Source organism: Geotrypetes seraphini, chromosome 6, assembly GCF_902459505.1.
Source record: "Geotrypetes seraphini chromosome 6, aGeoSer1.1, whole genome shotgun sequence".
Classification (NCBI taxonomy): domain Eukaryota; kingdom Metazoa; phylum Chordata; class Amphibia; order Gymnophiona; family Dermophiidae; genus Geotrypetes; species Geotrypetes seraphini.
This window is the reverse complement of record NC_047089.1, coordinates 37,718,010-37,743,474: the sequence shown is the minus strand read 5'-3', so window position 1 is coordinate 37,743,474 and position 25,465 is coordinate 37,718,010. Positions and strand designations below refer to the sequence as shown.

At 42.0% G+C, this 25,465-nt stretch overlaps 1 protein-coding gene across 5 annotated transcripts in view; it reads right to left on the bottom strand.

Moving 5' to 3' along the window:
- Positions 1-886: 886 nt before the first annotated feature.
- Positions 887-25,465, bottom strand: part of ELMOD1 (ELMO domain containing 1) — a 70,826-nt gene continuing 46,247 nt past the window's right edge. For 4 of the 5 annotated variants that reach the window (XM_033948821.1, XM_033948819.1, XM_033948820.1 and 1 more), the window contains 5 exons: positions 23,303-23,326; positions 19,413-19,463; positions 17,009-17,142; positions 16,426-16,583; positions 887-1,376 (listed from right to left, as the gene is read on the bottom strand). In XM_033948821.1, coding sequence (XP_033804712.1) covers positions 1,278-1,376; positions 16,426-16,583; positions 17,009-17,142; positions 19,413-19,463; positions 23,303-23,326 — 466 coding nt within the window. In that variant the 3' untranslated portion in view covers positions 887-1,277. Of the gene's footprint in view, positions 1,377-14,851; positions 16,584-17,008; positions 17,143-19,412; positions 19,464-23,302; positions 23,327-25,465 lie in introns of those variants that run through there. The other variant, XM_033948822.1, reaches the window with a different exon arrangement.

Below are 25,465 nucleotides of genomic sequence, written 5' to 3'. Positions count from 1 at the left end.
TATGCATGGAGCGGATTTGCATGCCTGTCACCTCCATGATATGCAAATCTCTCTCATGCATATTCATTAGGGCTAGCCTGAAAACCTGATTGGCCTGGTGGTGGTTGGGAACCACTGATCTAAGGTATCCAAAGTGACTAAATAACCACTGCAGGGACAAAGTAAAGACCTCCCTCCCGTGTTCACTGACCCTGTCGCACCCCCACAAAGTGCAGAATAAAAACGTACATACCCGCCTCAAAGTGCAGAATAAAAACGTACATACCCGCCTCTAGAACATCAGCACCTGGCATAGGAAAGCCTAGTAGAGCTGCACAGAGGCGGCTTAAGTAGTCTGGGGGGTGGGCTAGTGAACCATAGAGAGGAGGACCAAGGCCCATAAGCCACTCTAACCATTACATTCATGGTGGAAAATGTGCACCCACCAAACCCCGCCCCCCAACCCTACTGTACTGCCATATAGGTGCCACTTGCAGCCATAAGGCTAGTGGGGTTGTAGATAATTAGGTATAGTGGGTTTTTGGGGGGCTCACTATGACTTGCAGGGGAGTTCTGGTGAGATGTTTTTCTGGCACTCTTTTTGTGGGGTCCCACAAGGCTTGTATTTGTTCCCAGTATTGTAGCTTTTTATAACACACATATATTTACACAGACATTATTACTCTGTTTATTCCATTGTCACAAAAGATGCTATTCCATTGAATACAGTACAAACAGGCATTGATTCAGTAAATATTTTGCAAAAAATGTTGAAAAGAAGCAAACCAATGAGCAGTCCCTGCAGTACACCAGTTGTAATACCCCTTTCTTTGGCATGAACATCATTTAACATTACCCATCATCTCGAACAGTTTCTAAAGTCAGTTGCTTTAGGGACCACGCAGGATCTTGCCTATGCAGGATCATGTCAAAAACCGTGCTAAAATTCTAGTATACTACACCAAGCCCTCTTGCATAATCCAGCTCCCTAAACTCCCAGTCATAGAGATGAATCCTGTGCTGGGTATAGCTTTACTGAGCAGTCTTACCATAGACTCACAGAAACCTCCTCAGGTTTTATGAGCAGGAACTCCTCAAAATGGCCAAACACAGTTGAACTCACTGAATTAGGTTGGCACTTCTCTGAGAATCCTCTTCAGTTAACCCTTACTTCTGTAATCTTAGTATTATTGGCCAGACTCTGTAGTTTTTGGACAACTTTCTTTAATAACTTGAAGAATAAACACTCACAATTCTAGGCAGTCCATTTTTGTGTACAGAATTTTCTCACTCTACCATCATATCCTATTCAAGGGGAAGCTGGAAGTGTGTTCACACACCCTGTGGGAAATAACACTGTGCTCCAGACTTGGATTCAGAACCAAAGTTGTATTGGGCTAGTGGAAATAACAAAAGAAAACTTGGTTAGAGGACAATTTTAGACCCAGGTTTTCATGTATCCATGCAGTCTTACAAAATGGATACTATTCTCTCCCAGAATCTAAAGAAGGATGGGCTTAAGCTCTCAAGTTACAGCCTGGCTCTCTGGGAGAAGCAAAGCTTTCTGGGGATTTGAGTCCACAGAGCACACTTTGCTTACACATCTTAGAACAAACACGCATACTTGTTTTATACAAGAACTGAGAAAATGCCCTCATAAAATGGGGGCAGAACAAAATTTGATTAATGAAATAAGACCTACTCTTTATTTCTAGTAAAATCACACTGCCTCAGATCCAGTAATTTATTAGATTCCAAAATCAGCCATGAAGACTTACAGGAAGAAATGGCCTTCACACTTCCCAGACATGAATATTATTGAAAATCTATGGGGACATCTCAAAAAAGCAGTGCATGTAAAGAAACCAATGAATATTTATTTTTTTATAATTCAAAAATTTTTTTTATTGAGTTTAGTATAGAAAGTACAATAAATGTTAACAAGGCAAGAAACATGCATACCGTACCAATGTAAAGATTCAGTATCTTTTACCAATGAATATTTCTGAGCAAGAAAAGCTCTACATGGAAGAGAGAAACAAAGTTCAAAAGCAAGAATAAAAAGACTCATAGATGGCTATAAGAAGCATTTTGAAGGTGTTACAAAGTAATGACTTCTTCTTAAAGTAATTTGGAGACAAAAGCCATATTAGCGCTGGGGGATGGGAGCCAATTCAGCATCTGTACAAAGAAAATTTTAGGGGAGATTCAACTTTGTGGTTGAAGGCAGATATTAGAACAGGCCTTCCTCTGGCTAGCCCCATGGTCCTTCCTTCTAATGTGACTTCCTTTTGACATGAAGGCCAGCCACGGCAGAAGAAAAGTTTCTAGATGGCCATTGGAAGGCCTGTTCTAATTCTGCTGGCAATTGCAAAGTTTATAGAATCACAGTAGACAAAAGAAAGAGGCCTGAAGGATGGGAGGAGGAAGGTAGGAAAAGATATTGAAGCTGCAGGAGGGAAGAGGGGTGGGGATAAGGAGAGACAATACCACAGAGGAAAATGGGTGAAATATTGTACATATAGGGAAGGGAAGAGGGGAGACATGCTGCACATGAAAGGAAAGGAAGTGGGAAGACAAGTTGAACATAAAGGGAAGGGAAGAGGGGAATCAGGCTACACATGAAGAAAAAGGAAGAGGGGAGACAGACTGCCCATAAAGGGAATGGAAGAGAGGAGACAGGCTACACATGAAGAAAAGGGAAGAGGGGAGACAGACTGCCCATAAAGGGAAGGGAGGAGAGGAGACAGGCTACAGATGAAAAAAAGGGAAGAGGAAGACAGACTGCCCATAAAGGGAAGGGAAGAGAGGAGACAGGCTACACATGAAGAAGAGGGGAGACAGACTGACCATAAAGGGAAGGGAAGAGAGGAGACTGGCTACAGATGAAGAAAAGGGAAGAAGGAGACAGACTGCCCATAAAGGGAAGGGAAGAGAGGAGACAGGCTACGCATGAAGAAAAGGGAAGAGGGAGACAGGTTGTACATAAAAGGAAGGGAAGGAAAGAGGAGAAATAGGCTGCGCATAAAGGGAAAGAAAGTGAGGAGACAGGCACCATATGAAGGGAAGAGAGAGGGAAAACAAGAGATTTGAGAAAGAGGCAGAGAACTTGAAGAAAGTTGAATGTGAACGATCAGTGACATAGAGCAGAAGGTGAGAAAAGAAATAGCAAATGAAAAGGAAGCCCTGAAGACAGAGTTATGTAAGAACACAGACAGAGGAAAGCAGAACCAAAGACTGGGAATAAGATTAGAATAATAAAATCACTAGACTACAAAGACAGGAAAAATGATTTTATTTTCAATATGGTGTCAATTATGCCAGTGTTGAGAATTCAGCACAAAAAAAGGCCTCAGAAAAGGAACCCAGAACAATTGCCAATAAGACAAGTCCAAAAATCCAAAAACAAGATTGGCAAGAAACTTTTTTTCACCTGGTGCGAAAGCCAAAATATAGGACACAAGTGAGTGTTAATGAAAATATCTACGATAAGAGTAATAATAAGAGGACCTCCGTATGGGCCAAGCTCACTAGTAAGAGCAAGATTTAGCCCCGGGCAAAATCTCATAGATGACAAGCACCAGACACAAGGTCTAAATAAGACCTGCCCCATACATCATTAGGGTCAATGTTTTAAATTTTATTATTACAAAAAATCCATAAATCATTGGCATAAAATCGGACCAGGTGAGAAAAAGAGTGCAAAACGTTTTAATCACCCAGTATCAAAGGTCCCAGTGGGGCAGGTCTTATTTAGACCTTTTGTCTGGTGCTAAATCTTGCTCTTACTAATGAGCTTGGCCCTTACTGAGGTTCTCTTATTATTACTCTTATCGTAGATATTTTCATTAACACTCACTTGTGCCCTATATTTTGGCTTTCGCACCAGGTAAAAAAAAGTTTCTTGCCAATCTTGTTTTTGGATTTTAGGGCTCCTTTTACAAAGGCGTGCTGGCGGTTTAATGCACATAATACCGCACATTAAATCGCCGGCCGCGCTAGCCGCTACCGCCTCCTCTTGAGCAGGCGGTAGTTTTTAGGCCAGTGCGGGGTTAATGCGTGATGAAAAGTTGCGCGCGGTAACCCTGCTTGATAACAGGAGCCCTTAGTGTTGAGAATTTACATCTGTTGGCTTTATTTTGCACTATACAGAAGGATCTGCATTTCTTTCTATTTCTCATGCAGAGTCCAGTATTACTATTTTCAGTTTTTGTCTGTATTTTTGTTTCAGTTCCCTATGTTGTGTCAGGTGAGAGCCATGTTCTTCAGCTGCAACTGAGGTGAAGGATTCTGCTGGCATGTGGAGTCTGTATATGAATCTGTAGCAGTCAATCTTGTTCCAGTTTACCAGTAGCAGGTATATTGGTGCTCTAATGCACTGTTCTTCAACCGCCGGTCCGCAGAAAATTCCTGCCGGTCCACGGAGGGCCGGCGAGATCGACGCGGTTAAATTTCCTGTCGGCATCTCTTCCCCTTTCCCTTCCCCTTCCAGGGCTTAGGATCGGCTGCGGACAGCAAAAAGAAAAACAGAAGCCGCGGGACTTTTCCTCTTGCCTGCATCCCTATAGGCTCTGCCGATCCTGATCCTGCCCCCCTCTGAAGTGACTTCCTGTGTTTGAGGGGCAGGATTGAGACTGGCAGAGCTTATAGCAAATAGCAAAGCAGGCAAGAGGAAAGGTCCCGCAGCTTCTGTCTTCGTTCAGAATTCTGGGCAAGGGAACTGGGTTAAGGGAACTGGGTTAAGGGAACTGGGTTAAGAACCAGGCTGCTTCCAATTTAGTGTGACCAGCCATTGTGACACTGGAGTCACTCTAGGGCCAGCAGCCAAGGGAGGGAATAAGAGATGCTGAATTCCCACGTGTTGTGAGAAGGGGATGGTAGACAAGGGGGGGGGGGATTGGTGTGACAGAAGGAAGATGGTGGATCCCCTTGGGGGAGGATAGTTATTGGAACTAGGTGGGAGTTGGAAGAATAGGGACACAAAGACAGATGCTGGACCTTGCAGGGGGCAGAGAGACATGGAAAATGCTGAACAGGAGGGTGGAGTATGAAGACAGAAGTAAGATGTTGGACATGGGTAGAAGGAGTAGGGAGACAGAGGGGATATGCTGGACATGGTGAAGGGGGAATAGGGAGACAAGGAGAAGATGCTGAATAAGGAATGGAGGGAGTAGGGTGATGGAAGGTATCTGCTGGACTAAGATGGGGAAAAGAGGGTAGGTACTGGAATACGTTCAATATAAAATCATAACTGAGGCTTGTGCGGATGGGATCAGATGGTTTGCGGGGACCAAGCTTGCGGAGACGGGGCGTAAATGTGTTTTTTTAAATTTCAGTCTTAGTAGTTTGCCGGTCCACAAAATTATTTTATTTCTGCCGGTCCACAGGTATGAAAAGGTTGAAAAACACTGCTCTAATGTATTTTAGTTGTATAATTAAAATGACTTCTGAAGGTTACAGTTATGGGTGGAGATGGAGGGGATTCCTTGTAGGGATGGAATGGATCTTAGTGGGCATGGATAAGATTCCAATGGTGTGCCTCAACAATTTTTGCACCTCGTAAATGTGCTGCGAGATGAAAAAGATTGAAAATCACTGGACTGCAAGTTAGATTCACCAGTTAAAAAAAAAACCTTCTAATTTTAAATGTGGTACAGGTGCAATGTGTGACATTGTGTTGGAAGGTGACAGTATTGAGAATCCAATAATGATTAGACCTAGATTAAGAATATCTTATCATATGATTTATACAATTTATTGCCCTTGTGATAATGTCTACATAGGTGAAACAACTTGATTTTAGTAGTAGATTTTTAAATTAGAAAAAAGGGGATGTATTGTGCTTAATTGTGCACCTAAGAAACATGTCTAAAGGTCTAAGGTGTAGTATATTAGATTAGCTCCTGCTGAGTTTGTGTGGTGGTGGGTGTCAGGTCAAATCCGCAAAAGACAAAGATGCGCGCCGACAACTGAGCGCAGCGCGGAGGCGCGCGCCAAAGAAAATAACTGTTTTTAGGGGCTCCGACGGGGGTGTGTGGGGGGAACCCCCCCACTTTACTTTATACAGATCGCGCCGCGTTGTGGGGGTGTTGTGGGGGGTTTGGGGGGTTGTAACCCCCCCACATTTTACTGAAAACTTCACTTTTCCCTAAAAACAGGGAAAAAGTTAAGTTTACAGTATAATGACGGGGGTTACAACCCCCCAAACCACCCACAACGCCGCCGCGATCTGTATTAAGTAAAGTGGGGGGGCTCCCCAACAAAAACCCCCGTCAGAGCCCCTAAAAATTGTCATTTTCTCCGGCGCGCGCCTCCATCTTGTGCTCAGTTGTCGGTGCGCGCCTTTGTCTTTCGCGGTTTTGTCTATGAACCGTGGTGGTGACCTTATAGAATATTATTAAAAATAGAACAAAGATGAATATTCCAGTTTGATGCTGTTGAATCGTATGGTCATAATCAGAATATTGATTGGAGAGATATTCTGAAATAGCTTTCTACATTAACAAAAAAAATAATTGAAAATATTGCTGAGAAGGCTGATTGTTTCAGGATATGTTATGCTAATTCCTGATTGGTTGGTTAGTAGTAACAGGAAGTAATAACAGCAGTAGTGCATAGTCGGGTTTATTATGATGTAAAATGCTGTGAAGCCGTACAAGCCATATAGCAATATATCAAGCATCAATAAAGATAAGATAAGAAGTCATATAGAAAGAGTATTTGTTTCCCAATGACTTCTGTTGCTTGATAAGGATCAGCATTCAAGTCTAAAAAGCATCTACCTTCTAAATCTCTTTATTTATTTCAATTTTTATCCCGTTCTCCCAGAATCTCAGAACGGGTTACAAGTAGACACATTCACAATTGTTTGAAAACAGACTAGTCATGACAACAAATAGGTTACAGTAGACAATAACAGTTTATTCTAGAGACCAGTCTAGTCATAGCAAAGAGTACTAGGAGAAGTATATTGAGGAGGCAGTTTTTAATGGCCCGATTGGCGGAAGAGGAAGGTCTTTACTGCTCTGTGGAAGGTCATTAGTGAGTCTAGCGACCTGATCTTACTCTCTGCAGCTCATTCTGTTTAGGTATATTATGCAGGTGTGCATATGTGGACCAAATCATTATTAGTGCTGAGTTAGTGACTGTAATAAACGCTAAAAGGTAGAGAACACCTACACTCATTTTCTTCCTTCCTCTGTGCAGTGTGCCTCCACATTTCCTCCTAGGAAAAGGGCACGGTCACAATGCCTTCTCTTTTCAGCAGCCCTTTGATATCCCTCCCCATGCTGTTTTGTCTTTCTTCCTTTCTTTCCTCTCTCCTACACTCCACTTGCCCCTCACGTCTTCTTTATTGTTCCCATCATTAGCTTTCATTTTCCTCTTCTTGGCTAGTCCTTCTTCCCTTTGTCTCTCATGTTCTTGCTGTCTTTCCTCCTGTTTTACAGTCTCCATTTTCTCTTAATTTCTATTACCCCATCTGTTACCTCTGCCTCTTCTACCTATGGTCATTTTAAAAAGAATACAATACATGCTATGGCTAGCACTATGCTACAAATGGTGACAATGCAGTGTAATCGGTCTGCACTTCACTTGCATTCGGTTGTAGCTTACGCCACCTACTGGCTTCACTGCAGTCTCCTACTGAAAGCTAATAGATGCAAGCAGGCCCAAATTTAGGTATGGTGGACAACAGAGACAGAAGCCTAGGGCACTAAATACCTGTGCTTAACAGGAGCTTGATTCCATTTGTGGCGGCTAAACTTATCGTGGAGATCCCTTGCTGCGATAAGCTTAGTGGCCGAGTCTATAATAACCCAATTCTCTAACTGACGTCTGTAACATGGACGTTGGTTAGAGAATTAGGTTTACTTTAGGTGGCCTTAGGCCAAATTCTATATAGGATGCCCATCGGCTTCTGAGACCAGGCGTCCTATACAGAATCCGGGCCTTATAGTCCACATATCCAACAATTCTATGTGGACTACAACGAAACATCCATAATAAAAAGACTGCAACATACACTTAACAGTTTACAAAATAAAATAGCAAATGGCTTATAAAGGTTTTGTTCTCAGTGTGTGGCTCACATCGACATAGGCAGTTGGTGACTCAAATTTTGGGGGAGGCTAAAGTGGGGTGGGGCTAGGGTGAGACAGGGAGGGGGACCTTCCTGGATCCCTGCACACATGTATGCAAAACAGCATAGACACTCGTGGAAGGTATAAGAAAAAGCTTTTATTTACACACTTTTTTGAGCCTGTTCCTTCACAAACTATGCAACATAGTAAGTGAGAACACTTTACCAGACAGTATGACGCAGGACCTACTTCTATTGGAACACTGGTCCTCGACTTGGCAGCTAAACTTCAATGCTAGAAAATGTAAGGTCATGCACCTCGGCAGCAGGAATCCATGCAAAACTTACACACTAAATGGTGAAACCTTAGTTAGGACCAAGGCGGAACGTGATTTGGGGGTGATCATTAGCGAAGACATGAAGACTGCCAATCAAGTGGAGAAGGCTTCATCAAAGGCAAGACAAATGATGGGTTGTATCCGAAGAAGCTTTATCAGCCGGTAGCCCGAAGTTATAATGCCGTTGTACAGATCCATGGTGAGGCCTCATCTGGAATATTGTGTACAATTCTGGAGGCCACATTACCAAAAAGATGTGCTGAGAGTTGAGTCGGTTCAAAGAATGGCCACCAGGATGGTCTCGGGACTCAAAGACCTCCCGTATGAAGAAAGGCTGAATAAATTGCAGCTATATTCACTCGAAGAACATAGAGAGAGAGGAGACATGATAGAGACATTTAAATATATCACCGGCCGTATTGAGGTGGAGGATGATATCTTCTTTTTTAAAGGTCCCTCGGCCACAAGAGGACATCCGCTGAAAATCAGGGGTGGGAAATTTCATGGCGACACCAGGAAGTTCTTCTTCACCGAAAGGGTGGTCGATCGTTGGAATTCAGGCCAGCAGCGTGCCGGATTTTAAAAGGAAATGGGATACACATGTGGGATCTCTAGGGGGGTAAATTCAAGGGGGTAGGGTTGTTGGAGTGGGCAGACTTGATGGGCTGTGGCCCTTTTCTGCCGTCATCTTCTATGTTTCTAGGATTAGGGGAAATAGTTTTTCTATTCAAATAAACAGTTCCATGAACACATTCCACAGTTTTCTCAGGTTTAAAGCACCATAAGTCTGGTTCCTACTTCACTTGTTAAATAGTCCAAACAGAAGAACATTTAGGAAAGAGAAACCCCTTTTCTCCAACAAAAGTCTCACCCAAATACGGGACAGTCACCTTTAAACACGCAGGTTCAGTTTACAGAGGTCTTGGATTAGAGGCTCACCTCTCTAGTGTTTTCCTTGATGGGTTCTCAGCTAGCTTTATCATTCCAGAACTCCCCAGGGTTTGAATGTAGCCACTGCTGGGGAAGGTTTCTTTCCTTGGGGATCCTTGCATTCTGGGACCTCTCTCTAATGATTCTGCTCTGTGGCAGATAAACACCTCCCTGCTGAACCCTCTTCCCCCCACGACCTCAGCAGGGTTACCTCGCTAAGCTGGCTGTAAAGCCCAGAGCCGCCTGGGACATGTAGTCCGCTCAGTCTTGGGCTAGCAGGCCTTGCTGTATAGAGGTGGAATGGTAGTGGAAGACAACCCCTTACTCTTCCACAGAGAGCGTGAAATGCTGTCTGGATATGATGTAAGCATGTGTCAGTACATCCAAATACAGTTTAGATCCAAGCATACAACATTCTTTGCTTACTTTTTGTTTTGTTTTTTATTTTTTCAAGTGTTTAATCTTTTTGTACTTTAACATTTATTTTTAGGCATGCTTAGATTATAATACAGGCTTTCAATAGTGACATACTCTCTCTCTGGTGATCCATTTAGAATGTATGGTGGAATATCAAACACTGATTTCTGAAAATCTCAATGCATTTCTCTGAAGTGTGAAGTTGTTTAGCCTTCAATATGGATATTAGACTTGCATCTCAAAAAGAACCTTACTTCCAAGTGTCAACAAACTGTAATAAAACAAATACAAAATATTTCTAAAAAATCCTAGCTTTGATTAAAAGAAGTACCAAACTCAATGTCATTTTCTTGTGCAACTTAAGGAGCCCTTTACTAATGCTTAGCTTTGTCCTTCTGGGACGTGACAGAGTGTAAAGAGTAGCCTGAGAGCTTGTCTCGATGGGCGTATTGTAAAACGGGGCTGGGAGGCCCCTGTGTCGCCCGCGAGGCAATTTTGGGGGGAGAGGGACAGTTCATAGGGGAGAGATAAGGCAGTTGCAGGGAGGGACTGGTTCGCGCCAAAAGGCGTGTATAGGATTGGGGCTAGCAGGATGATTGACGGCGCGGGGGAGTTAATATAACCGGAACCTTGGAGGACTCGTTTTCTAGGGTCCTCCAGGGCAGTTATTTCCCCCACTTGCCCGCCCTTGTTTGGATGGATATGGTAGATCGGGAGTGCGGGTCTCCCGAGCTACTGGGTGCTGGGGCTCATCCGGCGATGAGCAATGGGCCGGCTGGGAGCCATGCCTTGGGGTCAGGTGACCTGGGTTAAAGGGGCATGAGGTCATGCCACCCCTCAGGCTCTTGCTGTTGGTGGTGGGGTCGGGGGCAATATGTTGATGTTTACACTGGGTAGCTCGGGAGGAGCTTGCTGATGTTGTTCAATTGAGATTCAATGTGTTAATGATGTTAATACAGTGGTACCTCGGTTTGCGAGTGCACCGGTTTGCAAGAAGAGCAAAACATTCGCAAAATCAGCGCCTCGGAAACCGAGCGTGCCTCGATTTACGAGCGCCCTTCCCCCGCGATCCGGCACCCTCCTCCCCCCCTTGATCCGGCACCCTCCGCTCGCGTCGCACCCCCTCCCCGCCGCGATCCGGCATCAAAAAGGCACCCACCTGATCACATTTCTTACCCCCCATTTGGCACCGGCACCAACACACAGGACATGCCGGTGCTGGTGCCGGAAGATCTGCCTCCTTCTGCGCTGGGTCTTGAGCATCTGCGCATGCTCAAGGCCTTCGTGTTCCCGTTCTCTCCGAGATTCTCGGAGATTCGAGAATCTCAGAGAGAACGGGAACACAAAGGCCTTGAGCATGTGCAGATGCTCAAGGCCCAGCTCCGAGAATCTCGGAGAGAACGAGAACACGAAGGCGTTGAGCATGCGCAGATGCTCAAGGCCCAGCGCAGAAGGAAGCAGATCTTTGGGCACCGGCACCGGCATGTCCTGTGCGTAATCAGGGCAGTAGAAGGACCCGAAGCAGCGTGTAAAGATTGCTGCACACGCTGGAATCGCCAGGTTCGTAGTTGGGACCGCGAGAAGGGAAAGGGGGATAGAGGAAATGCTAATGCTGCTGCACAGGGAAATAGTGAGGGAGGAGGGAAATGGAGGGGGAGGGAATGCTGCTTTGGACAGACAGACAGACAGGGGGAGGAAGGGAGACAGAAAGAAAAGAAGACAGACACAGGGGCAGGGAGATACACAGAAAGACAGACAGACAAAGGAGGCCAGGGACAGAGACAGACAGAAAGAAAGACAGTGGGAGGAAGAGAGAGACAGAAATAAAGACAGACAGACAGACATATATTCTAGCACTCATTAATGTAACGGGCTAAAATACTAGTATCGTATAATAAGTTAATAAAAGCACATTCAACTTACAAATATGCATAACCAACCATTTTCTCCCCCCAATGATTATTCAATAAAATACAGACACATAGACTATCTAGTTATTTTTAAAAACTTACCCTACATCATAATTGATAAATTGTGTTGGGAATAATATTCACATTCTGTTGTTTATTATGTCATGAAATTTATTTATATCACCTCACAAACAATACAGATATTAATCAAAATACATCAGTGATCATAAATATTATAATGACACTATACTCAAGATGAGTGATAAAAGTACAAAATACCATGGGTATGAAATATATATATATATTCAACAGTGTATTCACAGTTTCAAATTAATTTTGTTCATATGTTTTATTATTTATTCATAATGAACATTTCTTTATGAAAAACAGCTTTGTTCATTGACTACTTTTTGCAACCACCTTATCAGAAAAATTTGTTTTCACTGTTAAGCATAAAATTTTAAATTACACTCTGTCCTGTAGTCTGGTACACAGCAGTGGTATAAATTCTGCATCCTCTGTAGTTCAGGGGCCCTCCTCAAGAAAGAGGCCCGGTGACCTGTACTGCAAGATTGGAGGCAGAGTGCAACAAACTGTTTACATGCAAAAAAAGTTGCAACACTGCCTCCTGCCAGCTTTATCAAATGCATCAGTCACTTGGAGCCAGGGCCGGGCCGAAGTCTCACAATAAGAGCAGTGGGAATTTTCACAGCTGTTACTGAAAGACTTTGACTCAGCAGCGGGGAATGAGGCACTTATATGTTTTTTTTTCTGCTGCCAGGGTTGAAAACTAAAGTAAAAGCACTGGAACATAAGAACTGCCGCTGCTGGGTCAGACCAGTGGTCCATCATGCCCAGCAGTCCGCTCACGCAGCGGCCCTCTGGTCAAAGACCAGCGCCCTAACTGAGACTAGCCCTACCAGGGTACGTCCTTGTTCAGCAGGAACTTGTCTAAATTTGTCTTGAATCCCTGGAGGGTGTTTTCCCCAATAATAGCCTCCGGAAGAGCGTTCCAGTTTTCCACCACTCTCTGGGTGAGGAAGAACTTCCTTACGTTTGTACGAAATCTATCCCCTTTCAACTTTAGAGTGCCCTCTTGTTCTCCCTACCTTGGAGAGGGTGAACAACCTGTCCTTGTCTACCAAGTCTATCCCCTTCAGTACCTTGAATGTTTCAATCATGTCCCCTCTCAATCTCCTCTGTTTGAGGGAGAAAGCTAGCGGGAGACAGCATGGCAACCCTTTAGGAATGTAAGTACTGTACCAGAAAATTTCGGCCTGCCTGCCTGTAACGGGGGCCTCTCAGGTCATTAGTTTATAGATATACATTTTGGACACGCTATTACAATTTTTCTGTTTCAAATTGTAAAACACATTTAGATGAACAGAAGGGGAACCTGAAGCCACATGGAAACCCCCCCCCCAATTCATGTGCAATAAAAATGTATTCAAAATATATTAGAACCAATACACAAACATATCTAAATGAACAGAAGACGTTGGTGAGTTTTTTTTTAAGTGGAGAAAAGACCTGAGTTATACAAAGCAATTGATGTACCAAAACCACTGGTAAAAGGTCCACAATCATCACTGGCCAAAAAACTCCACTCAACAGTCCAAGATCTCTAGAGTCTTTTTCCATTTGAGAATTTTAAGAAGGCTTAAAGAGTATTTATATAGTAGCAATAATACCTCTTATGTTTGACTATTGCAACTCAATTGTATCTTTACCAAAATACACATTACAAGCTTTGCAGCTGTCTCAGAGTGCGGCTGCAAGGTTAATTTTCAGTTTGGCTAGATATGAAGAAATGGGATACTCATGTGGGATCTCTAAGGGAATGAACTCTGGGGGGAGGCAAATTGCAATGGGCAGACTTGGTGGGCTATAGCCCTTTTCTGCCGTCATTTTCTATGTTTCTATGTTTCTATTATGCCTGTTCTTCAGGACTTACATTGGTTACCTAGACCTGCACAAATTGAATTTAAAGTTTTGTGTCTGCTTTATAAGGTGTTGGCCAACAACAGTTCTCTTGTATTGGTTTCTTTATGTTCTGCTGATAAAATGTTGCTGGAAGTAAAATCCTTTAAACTTGTTATACTTTTGTTAAATCGTTGATCAATGTTTTCAAGGTGTTTGTTTGTGGAATGCTTTGCCAATGGAAGCTGGATCACTTTCTGGGGTTTTGCAATTTGGAAAACTCTTGAAAAAACACCTATCAGTATTTATTAATTTTATTTTATTAGATCTTGTCATGTAATTTACCCCCTTCTACAAAACCATAGCATGTTTTTTAGCGCCAGCCGTGGCAGTAACAGCTCCACATAGAAATTCTATGAGCGTCGGAGCTGTTAACACCGCGACCAGCGCTAAAAATGTTAGTGCGGTTTTGTAAAAGGAGGGGGGGGGTGTTAGTGTATTAAATGTATTACTGTGTATGTTTAATTGTACCCCGCATAGAACTGGCAAAATCAAAAGCAAACTATTGTAAAAAAATAAACTTAAGTTTGCTGGAGGAAAAGCATTGCCCTTCTGCCACTTTGAAGCACTTCTATTAGAAACATAGAAATAGACGGCAGATAAGGGCCACGGCCCATCTAGTCTGCCCACCCCAATGACCCTCCCCTACCTTTCTCTGTGAATAGATCCCACGTGTCTATCCCATTTGGCCTCAAAATCAGGCACACTGCTGGCCTCAATAACCTGAAGTGGAAGACTATTCCAGCGATCAACCACCCTTTCAGTGAAAAAGAATTTCCTGGTGTCCCCGTGCAGTTTCCCGCCCCTGATTTTCCACGGATGCCCCCTTGTTGCCGCGGGACCCTTGAAAAAGAAGATATCTTCTTCCACCTCGATGCGGCCCGTAAGATACTTGAATATCTCGATCATGTCACCCCTCTCTCTGCGTTCCTCGAGTGAGTACAGCTGCAACTTATCCAGCCGTTCCTCGTACGGGAGATCCTTGACTCCTGAGACCATCCGGGTGGCCATTCTCTGGACCGACTCCAGTCTCAGCACATCCTTACGGTAATGTGGCCTCCAGAATTGCACACAGTATTCCAGGTGGGGCCTCACCATGGATCTATACAATGGCATAATGACTTCAGGCTTACGGCTGATGAAACTCCTGCGTATGCAACCTATGATTTGCCTTGGATGAAGCTTGCTCCACTTGATTGGCAGTCTTCATGTTCTCACTGACGATCACCCCTAAGTCTCGTTCTGCTTCAGTTCTTGTTAGGATCTCGCCATTAAGGGTGTAAGTCTTGCATGGATTTTGGCTGCCTCCATCAAAGCTACATTTAGTTTTCACAATAGTTTACTTTTGATTTTGAGTTACAGTGTATTAGAATTTGGGCTTGTTGAAGAATGGAGTTTTTTTTTGACTTGTAATGTGAATTTTCTGCTGATGGTGTGGGTACATCGGATGCTTTTCTCCACTTAAAAAAACAAAACCAGTGATATCTTCCCTTCATTTAATATAAGTTTGTATATCAGTTCTAATATTCTTTGAATATAATTTTATTGCACACAGATTGAGGTTGTTTTTTTTCTATACTACAGTCATCATAAATTTATTTGCTATTCAATAGCGGTATGAAAGCAAGTTTAGGGGCCCTTTTACAAAGCCGTGGTAGCGACGCTGTTACAGTAAACGCACTGAAGCCAAAAGGAATTGAACGGGCTTTGGTACATTTACCGTGACAGCAGATTTTATAAAAGGGGCCCTTAGGGTTGAATTCAAACTTGGAGAACAGTAATACCTAACTCGTCCACTAGGTTGTGGTAGCGAGTACCAGTGCGGCAAATGTGACGAAACCCACAGAAACTGAATGGGCTGCATCATGTTGGTTGTCCCGGGACTCGCTACCGCGGCTTTTGTAAAAGGGGCCCTAGGTGAGGCATGTGTTCCTAGATGCTGACTGATTAATTTTCTGGCATGTTTCCCCTCTATGTGACAGACATATCCTTTCCGTACAAGATTTAGTTTGGCCCTTACTATCTATACTGTATGTGGAATGTTTCACTACGCTACTCTTTGTAAAAATACATTCAAAATCAAATATTGCAATTACAATTGTTTTTCATAATTCTCTTGAGAATCCTTTTATGCTTTGTTAGGCTTTTTTTTTTATCACTGGCTGTGGCGGTATTAGCACAGATGCTCACAGGAATTCTATGAGCATCAGAGGTTTTTACCTCTGCGGCCGGCAATAAAAAAAGCCTAATGCAGCCTCATAAAAGGAGTGGGGGGAATTATTTTCCCAAAGCATTTATACATTTAGAGGAAATAAAGTCAAACTGAATATTCTGAACCAGTTTACATACAGTACATTTAGATGAAATGACCTATGCTTAATGATATTCAGACATTGTATCACCAAAGTTAAAAAGCTTTCACAAAACAAGCCTACAGTAATTAACACACATGTATAAAACTAAGCTAGAGAAATAGAGCATTTCAGTGCTGAGTTATGGAAAAAATCTAAAAAAATAGAAAACTCTTTTCACATGTTGGTTCAATATATAACACTGCAAAAATGCCGCAATATGAACTCTCATTTCATGAGAAATCCCCTGAAAATACTAAGTGTACGGGGATTTAAATATTTATCACAAAAAAAATAGATGAATACTGCACTAAACAGCATGCATACAATCACTATTGTCATTCAGTGTATTACTAATGATCAAAGCTGTGAACAGACACAACAACGAGGCCGTGTTTCTTTCTTATCGAAATCAAGCAAATAACTTATATGTTAATTACATTTTTGGAGGCAGCAAAGTGAGGACACAAAGCCATGTCTGGATTCTGAAGCTGTTTTAAGATTTTCTTGTGAAACTTGTTTCGCACACGATTAAACTCCATTATGTCCATGGGATCTTCTTCAATCCAAAACTTGTGGAACTCATGAATCAGATAGCCTAAGAGAGACAATAATACGATATTTCAATAACTAATGCAAAAGACAGAGAGGACAAAATGAGAACTATGCCAACCTTATTCAGGGCACTCTTTTCCCTTAGACACAAAGGGTTAGCTTCAGTCAATGGTGCTCAAAAAGTGGTGTGAATGCCCTGACCTGCACATGCACCTCTCCTGGCCGCAGCCCCTTTTGGGTTGTACATTAGAGAATGTGGTCACCCATCGTTATAGAATAGCAGTCCTATATTGATGTGCTAGCCTTTGCATATCTAAAAGCGTTCCACCCCTCCCCCACTAACTCTAGAGGAGTTCTCCAACTCTGAACGTGTCATCACAGAATCATATTTATAAAAATTCCATTGATGTATAATTCTCTCTGTAACATCTAAACAGAAACTTAGAAGTAAATTTGAGGAAAACTTACAGAATGTTTGTTGGAAATGTTTCAGTACTGGAGCTTCTGGGGCAACATTGTACATATGAGTTTTCAGTGCTCCACTTATAAGCAAGTTATATGCCAGGTCTGTTATGTTAATTCCAACAATAGCAAATGAATAGCTGAAACAAAAAGAAACAGAAGCATTATTTGACATTTTCATGCCTTTCCAAGGTGCTAAAAACAAAAACCCAAACTGGGAAGCAGAAAGCAATATGGCAGCAACATTCCATGTGGTCTGGCATGTTTTCAGTATATAAAGTACGGGGGTTATGCCAGTAAAGAACAAAGCTATAGTTTACAATAGCTTGATTCTGTTAGGATACGGGTTCTCAACTTAGTTTTTGGGAAGCACCAAGGCAAGTTTTTAAGGAATCTACAATAAATATAGGGGTAAAGTGGATGGAACTTGATATACTGCTTTTTCTGGGTGGTTTACACATTCAAAGTGGTTTCTCATAGTTTTGATATTGTACCTGGGGCAATGAAGGTGACAGCGGGGATGGTGGTCCAGTGACGGGGACAGATTTTTTTTCCTCCGTGTCATTCTCTACTCACAAGCTCAGGGTGCTAAGCCAGCTGCTCTAACCACTAGGCCACTCCATGAGGTAAATTTACATGCACTATACCCTCCATTGTATGCAAATCTATTTCATGCATATTCATGAAACCTGACTGGCTGGGTGTGTCCTGAGGACTGAGTTCAGAGCCACTGTTTTGGGGCAAACTACCCCAGACCATGGGCTGCCTTTCTTCTGGCCTGAGATAGCTCTGTTCCAGGACACGGCAGCTGCATCCGAGAGAATGAGGAAACTCAAAAGGCCTCTATTGCTGCCGCCCATATTTGTTTCCTGCTGGCTCTGTCATCAGCTGTTCCTGCATAGAGCTGATCTTACACTTTTATTGTATTGTATTGTGTTTATTTATGATTCGCTTTATACAAAGCGATACACAAGTAAACATATATAATAAATATACCAACAAGCATAAAATCATACATAAAAGCAATCGGAAGCAAAACATATAGCACAAGGCATTTAACTGCAACCATAGCCAATGTTGACAAAAATCTCCCTCACTGCCCTAGAACAGTCATGCACATTCTTCAGCTGTACTTCATGTTAAAGAAAAGGTGACATTTTAACAATTTAAAAAAAAAGAAATATCATAAGAACATAAGAATAGCCTTACTGGGTCAAACCAATCGTCCATCAAGCCCAGTAGTCCATTCTCACGGTGGCCAATCCAGGTCACTAGTACCTAGTAAAACCCCAAAGAGCAGCAACATTCCATGCTACCGATCCAGGGCAAGCAGAGGCTTCTCCCATGTCTCTCTCAATAACAGACTATGTACTTTTCCTCCAGGAACTTGTCCAAACCTTTCTTAAAACCAGCTATGCTATCCGCTCTTACCACAATCTCTGGCAATGCGTTCCAAATTCCCTGGTTGCCGTATATATTGCAGAAGCTTGTTCCATTCTTCAAGAGCCACACAGGAAAACACTCCGCCCTTATCATTTGCAATCTAATCTCCTTTCTAGTTGGGACTGCGAATATGGATGGAGAAGTGTACACGTATTTTCCATGGAGTAATGTTTAAAATTGATGTACACGCATATTTTTGGTTTTGAAAATTTGCTGGAACACGCACAGAGCATACTGTTTCCACATATGTACAATTAGTTATCTCCCAGGTAACCTCAATATAACACCTCAGCGGACAGGAGTCTATAGCAGAAAAACTATGTCAGTGGTTCAGTTAGTAAAAAAAAAAAAACCCCAAATGATACAAACCAATAGTTGAAGCTTTACATTTTGTTTAAAGAAATTCCATTTAAATAATATTTTCTAATACTATAGCTAAAAATATTTGACTATCCTCAGATATTTGGTGTGAGCAGCTAGCGATGGAAGGAAGCACTTGAGGTGGTGGTGTCTGGCATCACCGTGGTGTGTGCTCCCATGTACCTTTTCCCCATTACGTCCCCCCCCCCAAGTCTCAGCTCTCCCTCTGATGTCACTTCCTGGTCCCGTGACCAGGAAGTGATGGCAGGAGAGCTGAGGCCGGTGCAAGCAGCAGCTAGAAGATGCTACTCATTGCCACCAAAGATTTTGAAGCGGTGGGTGGGCGGAGAGAAGGAGGGGTACCGGTGCCCCAACAAGACAGTGCCCATGGCAGTCTGCCCTCTCCATCCCCCCTTGCTGCTTGGTGCTAGGATTAGTTGTACAGCTGCACAGACCAAAATGTACAGGGTGATTCATTTGATGAGAAAGTAACTTATAGCAGTGACTGGGCACCAAGAAGATAAATCTTATTTTTATGTCATCTCTAATATCCAATTTTAGTATTTAATATATGCATAGTATATATTTTCATGGAGAAAATTCTTACCCAATCGCCTTATCAAATTTTTTCTTCTCCCACTCTGCTTTGTTGAAGTTGCTACAAAAAAAAAAACAACAACCAAAAAAATCCAGTCTCGTTATGGTCTCAACCATTGTCTTTCAACTGGGTTCCATGATGTTAAATATTACTGTAACTCTTGATTTAGCTGACATGTCAAAATTAGATCAATTGACTTCAGACAGATTAAAGGATGATTATTATTTGGAATAGAATAACTAAATCTAATACTATATGTATATATCTTATACAGCTACCAAATTTCTAGGTACTTTTCGGTTTAGCACCCAAATATATAATTGACCGTTTCTCTTTCTCAACCAATAGACATAAGAGAAGCTAACACCTGAAGTTTGTCTCACCACCGGTTAGAGGATGTAAATTTAAAAAACATCATCAACATCTTTTCTCTTATCAAGCTGCATTATGGGGAAAATATCTGGAACAATTACTTATGCATGCTAATAACTATGGGGAATTTAGGAAACACCTAAAAACATATCTGTTCCTGAAGTACTTAGGTAGCTGAACTACACAATCTCTCCCACAACAATTGATCTCTAGAACTGTTTGTAACCAATCTCTAACTTTGTTAGTTCTACTCAGTTTGTAGCATTTTTAATCATTGTAAACCGCAGTATATACGGTAATCACGGTCCTGCAGTATATAAATATTATTATTATTATTATTAAATAGAATGATATAAATAAAATAAGAAAAATAAGAATTAAGGAGTTCTTTACTAAGTGTAGTAAGTTTTGCACTTACCATGCTTTCATAACAAAAATTATTGGTGCACATTATATTGGACAATTGATGTATGCTACCTTAATTACTGTTTTAATCCATTGTGCTATAGAAGATTTGTATATCTCTTGCCCCTGAAGTAAAAGGAAAAGTCTATACAACTCATTTTCCTACTCTCTGAAACAGATTTATTCTATTTCACTGAATATGATCCAATTTGAAAAAAAAACACCTTAAATCAGCCAATGACTGAAAAGAGATGAAGATGAGTTCATAGAGTACATCCGTGAGGAAGGCTGTCCCCAACTGTAAGCATGCCACCTCTGGCGGCTTGGGAAATTGCTGAAACCAGCATAAAAGAAAACAGGTCATAGCTTCCACACATTGAGGCCTGGACTCTGATTGCCAAGGAAACAAAAGCCTGTTTAAGGAGCAGCTTCCCTCTTCCTGTCAATGCCAAACCCCCTTCAACCAGATATGTCATCTTCGTAGTCACTGCCATGACCAGAACATCCATCTTGTGAAGCTGGAACAACCTGTCCACATCCTCAAGAAGGAACAGGTAGAGCCTATCCAAAAGCCTAGTGCCCTGGGGCTTACAATTTGCCCTGTATCATTTGGGCGAAGGTCCTATGTAACAGAAAGGCTTTAAGTAGCCTCCAGACTCAGGCCAAGGATGGGATCCCCAATTGAAGGCACTGCCTGGGCCAACACTGTAATATACAGGAACAAGAGAGCCGACTTTTAACTGGCCTAGGCTGACTCCACTCTCAGAACACTCCCCTCAAAATAGGGGCCACAGCCTTGGGAAGGCTCTACCATACCCACATAGGATTCCTCCAGTCAGGAATCTTGGGGTCCTTGCTGAATTGTGCAGTGAAAGTCCTGCCACTGGAAGTGAATTCACTAGAGCCAGGGGGCCCTTTCACTGACCAAGGAGGACTCCCTGATGGTCAGCAAGAGGAATATAATAACCTGGCCAAAATCAAAGTCAGAAGGAAGAGTTCTTCTGGTTTTATTCATGAGAGGCCCAGCATTTAAAAGGATTTAAACAGCCAGGAGAGGTTTCTAGCCATCTAAATCACTTGTTTGGGGCCAGCTGGTCATATGAAGTGGCACTTAACTGGAAAGTGCATCTGAAAATGTCCGTTTAATGCCCAATGTGAAACCAGCTATTTTGGGGGTGTTCTGAAACTGGAGCCAACACTTGGTCAGTTAAGTGCCGATATTCAGCCAAGGTAATTGCATACATAGGACCTCATAAAAGTCAGTCCTAATTTGATGTGCTTCACCATAGCCAGTTAAGTGCAGAATATCACAGATCCCATGGACCCTAGGTACTGGAAATGTGGGCCAAGGTATTACAGGCCAACAGGGTCCTTTCTGAATCGCGGCCAGTGGTGCATAGTGGCACCAAAGTCTGGCACTGCTCTAAACATGCCCACTTTCGGAATTCAGTACTGGGCAGACTTGCACGGTCTGTGTCTGTGTATGGCCGTTTGGTGGGGGATGGGCTGGGGAGGGCTTCAGTGGCTGGGAGGGTGTAGATGGGCTGGAGTAGGTTTTAACAGAGATTTCGGCAGTTGGAACCCAAGCACAGTACCGGGTAGAGTTTTGGATTCTTGCCCAGAAATAGCTAAGAAAAATATTTAAAAATTTAAATTGAATCAGGTTGGGCAGACTGGATGGACCATTCGGGTCTTTATCTGCCGTCATCTACTATGTTACTATGTTACTATGCACCGATAGCTGCCAGGGACTTAAGTGTCGATCCCAGAGGCGGCTTTTTTTTTTTTTTTTTTGTAACAAGGGTTTAATTGGCTTTTAATAGTGCAACCAATTATCAGGCCACTTAAACCTAATTAAATCAATTAAGTTAGGCAGTGGTAGGGTGACTACCACTGCCTAACTTTCAGCGGCTTTTGTAGAATCTGGCCCTATAGATCTCTTTTACTACAGCTTAGTGCATGCTAAAAGTTGTGCATCCTATTTTATTCCTATGGTCCATGTGGCACTTAGGGCCTGATTCTATAAATGACGTCACTCGTCCCAGTTGTCAATCAACCACTAGATGCCATTTATAGAATTCCGCCTAGCAGCACTTAGGTGTGCTTAGGCGTTGCTAGGCGATGGTATACCTAGGTCTAATTTAATGGTGCCTAACTTGGATGACTAGCAACACCTAAGTCAACCATGCCTATTCTCTGCCCCAAACCACACCTACTTTTCAGGTAGGCGTTGCTAGGCATCAAAAGGCGCTTCAAGTTAGGTGTCGCTAGACACGGCATAGAATTCCATTCCTAACTTTTTATTTTAATTTTAAAATTAATTATTCAATTAACTTCAATGGCGGAGTCAATTACTACGCAATTTTAATTTTTAGAAAATTGATGATTTGTATTTTGCTGTGAATTACTCAGTCCTCTTTACAAAACCATAGTGCGTTTTTTAGCATTGGCTGCGGCGATAACAACTGTGATGCTCATAGAATTCCTATGAGCGTCGGAGCTGTTACCACCATGGCTGGTGCTAAAAACCGCACTATGGTTATGTAAAGGGGGGGCCGGCTATATTGTTAACTGAACTGATCTGCAAGGTATTGTGGTATAAAATAAATTTTATATTATGTTATTTAAGCTAATTGATTTAATTAAGGTTAGGTGTGGATTATAGTTAGGCACCGCTTCGCAGCCTCAATTATTGTGCCTAGTGGCACCTAACTAGGGCACCATTTATAGAATCAGGCCCTTTGTGCCCGCTAATGTCAGTGAATATCCACTAACCTTTAGTAAAAGGGCTCCTATATTATTTATTTATACTACATTTACTGATTTAGTATTTTGAAATTTTTTGAGAATTTTATGTAGGTTCTTTTGTAATGTTGCAATACATTTCCTGGAACTGTGATATAGAGAAAATAAACTGTAATTTTTAGATCTCTATACACTTTATACCAAGCACACTCCCTAACCATAACTTTTCTTGTTGTTGTTTTTAACGTTACTACATTATACTGATTTTTAGTAAAGATAGCTTAAAGGAAGGCATCCCATGCATTTCAAATGATTTTAAGTACTGCAGATAATAAATATAAACAAAATGTACAGGAAAATATAACTTAAAAAAATACCTTAGCTCCTTTTTACCGATTTCCCTTTAAAATAAAAACAAAATATGAAAATGGTAAATGAAACTACTTAAAAGTTATATAAAAGAAAATAACAATATATAAAAATGAGAAAAAATCCACATATAAAAATAATTGATATTATAGATAAGCTTCAACCCAAAGCAACTGCACTAACTGATCCGAAACACTGTTGATCACATTTTCTGCAGGTAGGACAGGTGAATATGGGTAGCCAGAAAAGCACACATTTTATTTATTTTATTTTAAAAATTTCTAATCCGCTTATAACCTAAGTGGAATATAATATTCACATACATAAATCCAATTAACAGAACATCAGGCCTTCTTATCCAAAGCCCCCTTTAGCAGAAACTCATGATACTGTAGTGAGAAACAAATGCACTGATGAAAACACTGGCCCCGATATTCAACCCACAGGAGGCAGCCCTGCTACCTCCCGCAGGCCAAGGTGCTACCTGTCAATGCCAGAGTTGTATCCAGCCACTAGCACTGAATTTCTAGTTTACAGTTCGCTGTCATGGACCAGTTTTAGGTTTCTTATTCAAATATTCAGAAATTAATACCACTTGGCAGCCTGATGCCCTAGCAAATCTGTCTGGAAGCATAGGCCCGGTAAGCTATACTGATTATTTAAATTTTGCCAAACAGGGAACCCTTTATGAATGGCCTGCATCAACTGCAACCGCTTATATGCTTGAGACTTTGTAATGCCGAATGATTGTTGCAGTCGTGAAAAATCAAGCATTTTCCCATTTGATAACACATCATCTAATGTACGTATACCCGCCTGCAGCCAATGCTTCCAGAGGATCTTAGACTCGCCAATTTGAATCTTGGAGTTCAACCATAAAGACTGACACATGGATTGATGAATCGGAATAGGTATTAGCTTATTAATAAATTTTAATGTTTGCCATGTGGAGAATAAAATTCTATTTTCCTTATAAATCCTAGGTAACTTGATACTTAAAACATGACACAATTGCAATGGGGACAGGAGTTGCCATTCTAATATTAACCAATCCGGAAGATGCTCCATGAGTTCAGGAAGGATCCAATACATACCCTGCCACAAAATAAAAGCTTGATGGTACTGATAGAAATTTGGAAAATTTACCCCACCTGCCGCAATTGGTTTTTGCAAAGATACTAAAGCTATTCTGGCAGTTTTACCCAGCCAAATAAACTTAGTGAGAATTCCATTCACTTTTTTATAAAAGGACCCTTGAAAATAAATCAGCAACATACTCATTTGGTAGTAAACTACAGGCAATATCATCATCTTGATGGTTTGGCCTTTCCCCCACCAGGAAAGATGTAATGGGTTCCAATGCTCACACATTTCTTTGACTTTCAGCAATAAAGATTTTTCATTTACTGTCATTGTGTCTTCCAATGATCTCTGAATCAAAATACTCAAGTATTTTATACCCTCTTCCTTCCAAAGGAATGGGAATGGATCAGCAGCACTCAGAAAGCCTAGTAGAGCATCACACAGGTGTCTTAAGTATCGTGGTGGGTGGGCTAGTGAACTACAGAGAGAAGGACCCAGGCCCATAAGCCACTTTAACCACTACATTTATGGTGGAAAGTGTGAGCTCACCAAAATCCTACTGTACTGGCATATAGGTTCCACCTGTAGCCATGAGGGTTATTGGGGTGGTAGACAAGTAGGTCTAGAAGATTTTGCTGGAGTTTTGGAGGGCTTAGTATAAATTAGAAGGGGTATATGGTGAGATGTTTCTCTGGCATTCTTTATGTGAAGTTCACAGCAGTATCCTCTAAGGCAGGGGTAGGGAACTCTTGTCCTCGAGAGCCGTAGTCCAGTTGGGTTTTTGGCATTTCCCCAATGAATATGTATTGAAAGTAGTGCATGCAAATAGATCTCATGCATATTCATTGGGGAGATCCTGAAAACCCGACTGGAATACGGCTCTCGAGGACCGGAGTGCCCTACCCCTGCTCTAAGGTGTCCCACTGCTCTGCTGGCATGTCTGTGTGGGCAGTCCATCACAATGATGGTCACTCCCAAGTGCAAATGGTCTGGATTTGGATATTTTCAACTTGGATGTTTTGGGGTGGGATGTCTAGTGGTTTGGCTTTTGAAAATGGCCCTCCACGCATCTTAAATTGTATTTTTGC